Source organism: Camelina sativa, chromosome 11, assembly GCF_000633955.1.
Source record: "Camelina sativa cultivar DH55 chromosome 11, Cs, whole genome shotgun sequence".
NCBI classification, from domain to species: Eukaryota; Viridiplantae; Streptophyta; class Magnoliopsida; order Brassicales; family Brassicaceae; genus Camelina; species Camelina sativa.
The window spans coordinates 29587407-29596625 of NC_025695.1; the positions used below are offsets into that span (position 1 = coordinate 29587407).

The following is a 9219-nucleotide window of genomic DNA, read 5'->3' on the forward strand; positions in this document are numbered from 1 at the left end:
TGGTCTACAAAGGTATAGTTGTCTTTTTTTTAAGAGGTGACTAATCCGTGAAAACCTTCTTTCACTTTACCAAATCGTGAGAGAAAATCTTTATTCGGAGTGGTTAGTAAAATTTTATTTTCTATATATGGGTCTCGTGACCAAAATTTCAACTCCTAAGTGCTAACCAAGTGGATGTGTAATAATATCATTCTGGTCAACTATCCAATTACTACCTGCCACATGTCCCCATTAGATTGTTAGGTGTAGCTGGGCTCACTTTCAAACTAGACTCTTTCTATGGGTTTATGTCGGATTGTTAAACCCAAAAATATATATTTAGATATATGTATTCTTGGGTTAATGAATTTTTTTTTTCTTTTTTTATAATTATTATAAAATCACTAGTTTTCTAAAAACAATTCACATTGCATTGTTTAGATGGAGTAGTTGGTAATTTGGTTTACAAAAAAAAAAAAAAAAACTACAAACATAATACACCAAGGGTAAGAAAAGAAGAAGGTTGGTTATTGCTAAATTATAAAAATAAAATAGGGCCTAAGATAAAATAGGGAAAGGGGGTCCAAAAAGGCCCATATTGAGCCCATAATTGAAAATTCCGAAACCGAAATGGAAAAAATTCCGGTTTTTTCTCTTTCTCGGTGTCTCTGTCTCTGTGCCAGAAGAAGTTACTCTCAGCGTGTCTTTGATTTCCCAGAAGAAGCGTTGAATCTTTTTTCTGAATCCATATTGAGAGGATCCTCTTTCGTTATTCTTCTCCTTGGATCCATTCCCATCCTCTTTCGTTAGCTTCTACCAGGTAATCTTGTTTTACTCACCATAATTCCCCAGAAAAAAAAAAAAAAAGTTTCTTTTAAAAAAATTCTCTCTCTCTACATGATTATCCCTGTAAATGTGAGTTCTTTTGCAAAATGGGTCTGCGAATTTGTGATCATCAGCGTTTTGTGTGTTGTGTGTGTGTGTGATCTTACATTTTGACGGGAATGTGATGTGATCTCTCATGTAATTCTTTATCTTGTTGACTTGGTTTCCATTACAAATGCTCTGTTTGCTTTAAAAGATATATCCCAAATCTCTCTTTGACTCTCCTCTAAGCGAATTGGGTTCTCTTCACTTGACTTTAGTTTCATAGGTGAAAATTTTCGATTTTTTTTTTTTTGTTTTGTTTTGTGTGTTTATGATTCTCTCTGTAACAGATGTCTCATCATCTTTTAAAAAATTCTGTGTGGCGGCCTACCTTTGGAAGGAAGGTTTTCCTAGTTAAGCAGAAACCAAATTTACTCAATTCATCTTTTTAATGTGAGCCCCTAAAGACAAGACTGAGAATTTCTATCAGTGTTTAGTTTTGCACTTTGTGTGATCTAAAGTGATGAGTATTTTGTTGGTTGAATTGGGCCCGCTGCTTGTCTTTTCTGTCTCAGTTCTGTTTTTTTTTTTCCTCTTTATGATAGATCAGAATATTTCTCTGCTTTCTTATTGGAGGCTTTCATGATGCCTTGTGACTTCTCAACAGTTAGTTTTGTATCTACCGACTTCTTACTTAGATTCTCATGCTGAGCTTTGTGTAACTTAAGTTGCCTTTACTTGTTTCTTTTATTTAGGCTTATGTGAGCTTGTATGACAAGTTTCTCTAGGAGCTGTTAAAGGGGTCAGATCCAGCTTTCAGAAGAGGTAACTTGTTACTGCTGCCTTCCTTACTTTTGGAATCATAATGGTGTTTTTGTGCTGAATCCTCTGCTTGTGTTAGATTTTCTTACGGTGGTTGAGATTATGAGCTGAAAGTTTTTAAATTTAGTCAACTTTGTTGCACAGAACCTTCTAGGAAGCTACCTCCTCAAGCACAGGTGATCTTAAAGATTCTCTTGTTTCACCTTTTCTTCTTAACTCTTTAGATCTCAATCTTTCCTGTTTCCTTTGCCAACTCTACTTATTCTTGTCTTCCCTCTTCCTCACTTTGGCACTTTGTTTTCTTCTTAACTTTGTGTACACAGGCTTACAAGCCAGTGGTTAAGACATGTTGCTGTAGAAGGGATAATCTCGAGCATAAAAAAAAAAAAAGGAGATGGCTTTCTACTCTGAGGACGACAAGAGCGAAGACTACCTCTTTAAGATAGTTCTAATCGGTGATTCTGCAGTTGGGAAATCAAATTTGCTTGCCAGATTTGCGAGGGATGAGTTCTATCCCAATTCAAAGTCGACCATTGGAGTGGAGTTTCAGACGCAGAAGATGGATATCAACGGAAAGGAGATCAAAGCACAGATATGGGACACAGCAGGTCAAGAACGCTTCAGAGCAGTCACTTCTGCGTACTACCGAGGTGCAGTTGGAGCTCTTCTGGTTTACGACATCAGCAGACGGCAGACTTTCCACAGCATTGGTAGATGGCTCAACGAGCTACACAGTAAGAATCCACACCTTAAAAAAATACCCTTTCTTACTTATCTTCTGCTAAACAATCTCAATGAAACTGTTGCAGCACACTCTGATATGAACGTTGTGACGATCCTGGTGGGCAACAAGTCGGATCTGAAGGACTTGAGAGAGGTCTCAACAGCAGAAGGAAAAGCATTGGCTGAAGCACAAGGTCTTTTCTTCATGGAGACATCGGCTTTGGACTCATCAAACGTGGCCGCTGCATTTGAGACGGTTGTGAAAGAGATATACAACATACTGAGCAGGAAAGTGATGAGCTCACAGGAGTTAAACAAGCAAGATCCTGCTTCACTCAGCAATGGCAAGAAAGTTGTGATTCCGTCAGAGGGGCAGGGGGAGTCCAAGAAAGGTGGATGTTGTTCTTCTTGATAGGAACTGAAATTGTAGAGAGCTTTCAAAAGCAAGATTATTTTATCATCTGTTTTGATTGTTTATTTTGTCCACTCTGCGATGAATGTTGAAATTTGGGATGGGGCTGTGTTGTGGTGTGGAAGTGTTTAGGTGTAGCAATCTGTAAATTTTCTATTGCAGAAGCTTTTATGAAACTCACACGCTACTCTATAAAGTTTGCTCATGATGATGATGATGATGATGGTCAGTCTTTCTGTTATTGTTGTTAGTTGTTACTTGTTATGCATCACACAGCCAAATCTTGATACATTAGATCTTGCTACTAGAAATGATCTAAACCCTAAATTAAAATAATACTACTATGAAGCATTTGTCTTTGTCATCGGGAAGAGGATCAAATCGAGCTGTGGAATTAGATTTTAATAAAACATAGAGAAATAAATGTGTGAGCAAATGAAGTTGAAGCATCAGAGATCACACGTGCAGTGCAGTTGTTTGTGGAAGTAAATTAGAGGGCATGTGAGACAGATTGGCTCCACACAGGATTGCATTTATCACACCGTAGTACGGATTCCACACACTATCTATCATCATTTCAAGCTCATTAAACCGGACATTTTTCTTAACTAATTTGTCTTAATCTAAACCGGTTTGTATTTGGCTATAGGTTTGCTTCGGTTTCATTCGGTTTAATGATCTCTGCGAGTCCCTTCAAGACCTGAAAATAAGAGAAAGGCCATTGACTCTTAAGCATATATACAACTATGCAAGATCACAACTAGTACAATTTAGCTTATCTTGTTGGTCTCTCTTTACCTTTTTGGTCTCATGGAGTGATACCTCCAACATTTCAATTTTCTGCAGAGGAACCAACCACACAAGTTCAAACAAAAGATTCATGAAATCAAATATTTATTCTTGTGAAATGTGTATATCAATACGCGCGGTTTCACCTTCTGGGAATCCTTAACAGCAGTTTTCAGGGCAGTATACTTTTCCAGTGTAATCACCATCTTTCCTGAGTTTTCCTGCATTTCATTTATATCTCAATTCCTAGAATTTGATTTTCATAAGACAACAATCCTTTTGTACCTTTTGATTGGCTGAAGCATTTTCTGAGACTTTATCTAAAGTTTCCCTCTCTGGATCAGCATCTCCGATTGTGGAAGACTCCTATTGATATAGAAGAAGTTGTCACCAATTTCACTGTGTATAGTAGTACTTGATGGAAGTTCAATAGTTCTGGCACAAACCTGGATCTTTTCCTTGATGTCTGGATCATTCCAAGGTCCTTCATCGCTAAAAAGACAGCCTCCATGATCTGTACAAGTGCAATTTCCTCCAAGAAATGTTGGCAAGTTGCTGTATTTTTTTTGACATCAGACATAACCAAAATGCTGAGATTCCAAAGCAAACAAATCCTTCCACCAGTTAACAGAAAATCGAATATACAAAAAAGGTTTTGTTGACCTTGGATCTACTGCTTCAAGTAGCTCTCCAAGGTAGTTGGGTCCTAGCACCTTGAACAAACATAACTCTCTGATAAAGAACTTGTGACTAAACCAAACAAAACAAAAAAAGAAAGAAGCATCAAAATTCATACTTGAACTTTAGCCAAAGTCCGAGGATCAAGAAAGGTCTTGAGTGCAAGCCACAACATCCTGAATCCAGAACTGGCATTGACAACGAAGAGGCGATGCAAAGTCTAGAACCAAACCAAATCAGATATACAAGGCATTAATTGTTGTTGATGAAGCTGGTAATAAAAATCCGAACCTACCTCAGGGTAGTAGTTGCTGTCTATCTTGTGAATTTCCATGAAGAGTGATCTCGCAGGTTTTGAGAAGTTTGACATTCCCTTTTTTGCAAGAACAATGGATTAGCAGCTTTACAAACAATCAAACGATTCTCATCTCTACGAGAAAGTCATACATACCACTCCAGATACATCCAAAATGGTAGTGGTAGACGAAACGTGCTTCCCTGAAGCAATCGAACAAGCGGGATATCTCAAGCTCAGCGTCTTCTCTTGCTCTTTGATATGATTGTTAACATATCTGTCAACAGTGGTTGCTTTAAGAAAGGCGTTAAGGTCAACCATCCCGAGCCTCTCGATGTAGATTGGTCTACCACTTTTGTCAACCTTATGAAAGCCATGAGGGTAATGTTTCTTCACTTCATCGTATTCCTCAAACTTAAACTCCTGTCAGACATTTTGTCGAACACGTTGTGAGTTGACGGAAAACACACAAAAAACAAAATTTTGTTGGTTATACATTAGAGATCAAATCCACTTTGGAATCAACTCGCCACTTCGTGTAATCGAGAAACGCATCTTTTGGATTTCTCCAGATCAAAATCCCTCATTTTTAGAAACCTGATTGGTTCGAAACAATCTGAGAAGAATCAAAATCTCAACCACGAGATAAAAAGGATCATTTTTTTTTGATTATGTACCTGAGAAGAGTATTGTGATCTCCATGGTTTGACGGTAAGTGACCATGGAGGAGAAGCAAGTTACGAAACGCTTCAACCATATCTTCTTCATTATTTGGTAAGTGTCCTTCATCATCTCTGTTGTTCAAGGAATCAGAGTAGTCTTCAGCACTACCATCGGAGATGTGTATGTCTCTGTAACCCATCTCTGTTTGAAAGGTTCATTGGGGGCTCTGTTCTCAAGAATTCAAAAGCTTGTAAGGAAGGGAGAGGAATCGAATAATTGATTTCTCTCGGGCGCGGGAAAATAGGAAAAAAAGAATAACAACGGTCTTTGGGTTGCTTTACGGCGTCGTTTCTTGGATTGTTACGGAAACAGCAAGGAAGGCCCACTTACAGTTTTTGTAAGATAAAATGGGCCTACTATAACTCACTTTATGATGATTATCTCTGAATTCAACGGGAAAAGGGTATATTTCTACCCGTACTATTTGTAAAGTGTATATTTCTACCTAAACAAAAGAGAAGTGTATTATCTAACCGGAACGCCAATAAAATTCAAAATTACTACCCAAACTTTGAAGCGTTATCGATAATACTACATTGACACAAAAACTGTTAGTCAACCGTTAAATATGAGTGATTCGTATGACACATAAGCAATGATGTGGCAAGAGTTTTTGGAATCAAACTCAAAACGACGTCGTTTTGATTTGGGGGAAAAACTTCAATTAGGGTTTTTTTTTTTTTTTTGTTTTCACGATTCATTTCTCTCTTTCTCTTTCTCTTTCTCTGCGAAGGCGTTCTTCAATTAGGGTTCTTTCTCTTCGAAGAAATCAAATGGATAATCAAAGAAGAGGTTTCCCCAAGAGATGTCAATGTGGAGAACCTGTTGTTTTGAAGACATCGACAACTGCTAAAAATCCTGGAAGATTGTTTCATGGGTGTCCGTTTGGAAGGGATGGGGTAAGTGTGATTCTCTAAATTTTGTTGTATAGTTTGGCTGTGTCTGCAACTAAAAGTCTGTAAATGTTATAGAATTGGTATCATACATTTAAATGGACCGATACGTCTATGGTCGAAGAGATCGAGGACTTGATTGAGAAAGTGGAGAACATTGATGGAGCTGCAATGACATTGCAGAAGGGTGTCAATGCTTGCGAATCTCAGATTGATACTCTCGCCATGGAGACTCGTGTGCATTTGGGTGTGGTTGAGAAGGAGGTCGAAGAGATGAAAATGCAACTAAGAAGCTTGAAGAACATTGTTGGCTTTGTTATGGTTATGGTTTTGTTTTTCATGTGTATGTATTGAATATGTGAGTTAAAAAGTGGTTGTATGAGAGTAACTAGTTTGGATGTTTAGAGAAAAATATGGCTTGTAAGACTGTTTGTTTGTATGAAAGGTAATGGAAAAAGAACAAGACATATGACATTGCTCAAACCCAATCCAACTGTGATAGAATCCAAAATAGACCGAGACATTTGGTTGTGGTACATGTCACAAAACAGACCATGAAATCAAAAGACATTGTGTTGTTACATGTCCCCAAAAACAGACCATGACATCAAAAAGAGAAAAAGAAATAGTCCTAAACCGCTTCATACTTCAAATGTGTCTTGTGTTGGTTGACTTGAAAATGTGTCTTGTGTTGGTTGACTTGGTCCTCCTCCATCTGCCGATGGTTTAGTCTTCTTCTTCTTCTTAGGTGGCATAGACCTTTCCACTTCCATATTTGGACATTTAGCTGCATTGTGTCCAGTTAAACTGCAACGACGACAATGCATGATTCTCCTCTCTCTACTAGCCTTTTTCTTTTTTGGAGACTCATTCTTCCCTTTCTTCCTTTTTGGCTTTGGCTTTCTTCCTTTTCTGTTTTCAAGTTCTTCAACCAGATTTGGAGGTGGCAATATCACAGAACCGGAGTTATCCCAGAAACACATACCATTTACTGGCCGAATTGAGTCCCTATAAATTTGTTGTTGCCTTCCATTGAGAAGCCAACTAGAGATGTAATCTTCATGATTTGGCTTCATGAGAAGCCAACTGCGATGTAATCTTCATGGAACTCCACTCATTTCCCATCTCCTGCAGGCACATGTCTTCATTGTAATGTTCACAGAGTAAGATGTACCTGACTCACGGACTTCATTTCTACCGTCTGATCCAGGGATAACCTTGCAGAACTTAAGCCTTTTCTGCTCCAACGCTATCATTTCTTTTATTCTAGGAGGTACTCTGCTTAGATCCTTGTCAGCTTTTGTCTTCCTCATATCAATACGCACCATGGTTCTTCTCCTTATCGTCTCCAACATCTCTACCATTGGCATATACCTTGCAGGATCTATTGCATTGTTGAAAGATTCAGAGATGTTGTTATGAACATCTACGCAGGAGGATGTTGGCGTGAAAAAAGCAAGGCTGCAATTCTTTGGGTTCTTCTCCATCATGGCTTCATAAACACGCATATCATAGCTCTTTACCAATTCCAAATTTGCTTCATACTCTTTCGTGGTATAACTTTCCGCTACTTGCCAAAAGAGCTTTTTCATGTCACCTTGATGGGGAAATATCTTCTTTAGGTTCCCATAGATGTGTCTAGCACACATTCTATGTTCAACATAAGGTAACTCTCTTTCCACTGCATTCAATAAACCCTGTAAAAGCAAAACAAATATATATTAGTTAAACCATACATGTCATTTTACATGTTCTAAAGCCTAGTACGGGTTGGAGATATACCTTTTGCCTATCAGATATGATAGTAAACCCTTGACCCTCCTGTAGATTGAAATCAACCTTCAACTTTTCTAGGAACCATACCCAATTGTCTTCATTTTCAATATCAACAACGGCCCAAGCCATGGGATACATTCCATTGTTAGCATCCCTCCCCACAGCAGCCAATAATTGTCCCTTTAGTGTGCATTTCATAAAACAACCATCCACTCCAAAGATAGGACGACACCACATAGACCACATCTTTCGAATGGCAGCAAAACACACATAGAATCTATGGAAGATCTCTGATCCATCATCATCAAGCATTGTGTCTAGCACTACTGTTGACTCAAGGTTAGATCTAGCAAAATATCAAAATGGAAACCTAGTTAACAGATTGGAAAACACTTGTTAAATTTAAAATTTCAGTAATGAAAGAAGAACTTACTGAAGAAGTGCTAAGCGGTAATCTTTCAGCCTAGAAAAATGCTCCTTGTGCTCACGGTCGATGATCTCTACAGCTTTTTTCTTAGCATATTTACACTTGTCTATGCTTACTATCAGATTGTAGTTCTTCTCAATCTCTTGTTGTATCCGTTTTGGTCCATAATCAGGATCAGTTCTGATATCATCCAAAAACATCTTGCAAATCACAGGTTCTTTCAATATCTTACAATAGTTATCATTTGTGCAACTGTGCTGATCTTCAAAAGTTTTCATTTTCCACTTGCCAACGCACTCCTCATAAGAACAGTAGATATACCATGGACAAGGCTCTTTAGTCCCACACACAGCCGCTGACTTGTCTTTCCCCCATCTACTTATCTTTATGTTACAACCCTCTTTTAATGCATAAGCTACTAAAGCTTCTCTGAACTCCTCTAGACTATCAAATACTTGTTCTATCTCTAGCTGACCACTACCTCGTTTGTATCTAACCAAATGCTCCTCTTCTTCTTCACCATCAGAGTTAGGAGGTGTGTTATGATAATCGAAATCCTCATCCTCATCAACAAAAGAAGCCACATTTCTTTCAACCCGGATCTCTTCTTCACATGGCTCAGATGACTCGATATCATTAGGATGCTCTGTTGAGTTCACCAAAAAAACATTCATCACTCCAGTCCATCTGCCCGCATCACACATCCTCTTAAAACTCAAATCCGCAGACCTCAATCTCTTTCTTTCATTATGCTCTTCAAAAGGGTACTTATACCACATGTTTTGGCCATATAATCCCTCCCCCAACTCCGCCGACAACTTGATGAAAAACTCTT

General features: G+C 38.3%; 4 protein-coding genes across 5 annotated transcripts; 2 read left to right on the plus strand and 2 right to left on the minus strand.

The window, feature by feature from the left end:
- On the plus strand, positions 647-2999 carry LOC104724613 (ras-related protein RABA5a). Of its 2 annotated transcripts, none has more exons than XM_010443141.2 (5): positions 647-799; positions 1602-1671; positions 1748-1844; positions 1992-2402; positions 2478-2999. In XM_010443141.2, exons 4-5 carry the CDS (start codon positions 2063-2065, stop codon positions 2801-2803), a joined length of 666 nt encoding a protein of 221 aa, XP_010441443.1. In that variant the 5' UTR covers positions 647-799; positions 1602-1671; positions 1748-1844; positions 1992-2062; the 3' UTR covers positions 2804-2999. The 2 variants fall into 2 exon arrangements, with proteins under 2 accessions (XP_010441443.1, XP_010441445.1); XM_010443143.2 differs by having other exon boundaries at positions 1813-1844.
- Positions 3176-5152, minus strand: LOC104724614 (phosphatidylinositol/phosphatidylcholine transfer protein SFH11-like). The gene is given in 12 exon segments (XM_019232441.1): positions 3176-3459; positions 3462-3503; positions 3602-3643; positions 3739-3813; positions 3878-3958; positions 4039-4147; positions 4256-4305; positions 4389-4490; positions 4566-4643; positions 4722-4988; positions 5062-5124; positions 5126-5152. Coding segments are annotated over 12 exon segments (969 nt in total). The 3' UTR covers positions 3176-3426.
- LOC109127655 (uncharacterized protein At4g04775-like) lies at positions 6003-6655 on the plus strand. The gene is made up of 2 exons (XM_019232811.1): positions 6003-6187; positions 6260-6655. Exons 1-2 carry the CDS (start codon positions 6062-6064, stop codon positions 6533-6535), a joined length of 402 nt encoding a protein of 133 aa, XP_019088356.1. The 5' UTR covers positions 6003-6061; the 3' UTR covers positions 6536-6655.
- On the minus strand, positions 6834-8289 carry LOC104724615. The gene is made up of 2 exons (XM_010443145.2): positions 7964-8289; positions 6834-7878 (listed from the first exon to the last, which is right to left on the minus strand). Exons 1-2 carry the CDS (start codon positions 8267-8269, stop codon positions 7282-7284), a joined length of 903 nt encoding a protein of 300 aa, XP_010441447.2. The 5' UTR covers positions 8270-8289; the 3' UTR covers positions 6834-7281.

Excerpts from the sequence above, each read along its gene's own strand:
- LOC104724613 (XM_010443141.2), top strand. The coding sequence starts at position 2,063 with ATGGCTTTCTACTCTGAGGACGACAAGAGCGAAGACTACCTCTTTAAG. Across the intron at positions 2,403-2,477 it reads ATGGCTCAACGAGCTACACA|CACACTCTGATATGAACGTT; the intron begins GTAAGAATCCAC and ends AAACTGTTGCAG.
- LOC109127655 (XM_019232811.1), top strand. The coding sequence starts at position 6,062 with ATGGATAATCAAAGAAGAGGTTTCCCCAAGAGATGTCAATGTGGAGAA. Across the intron at positions 6,188-6,259 it reads GTCCGTTTGGAAGGGATGGG|AATTGGTATCATACATTTAA; the intron begins GTAAGTGTGATT and ends TAAATGTTATAG.
- LOC104724615 (XM_010443145.2), bottom strand. The coding sequence starts at position 8,269 with ATGCTTGATGATGATGGATCAGAGATCTTCCATAGATTCTATGTGTGT. Across the intron at positions 7,879-7,963 it reads TCATATCTGATAGGCAAAAG|GGTTTATTGAATGCAGTGGA; the intron begins GTATATCTCCAA and ends TTGCTTTTACAG.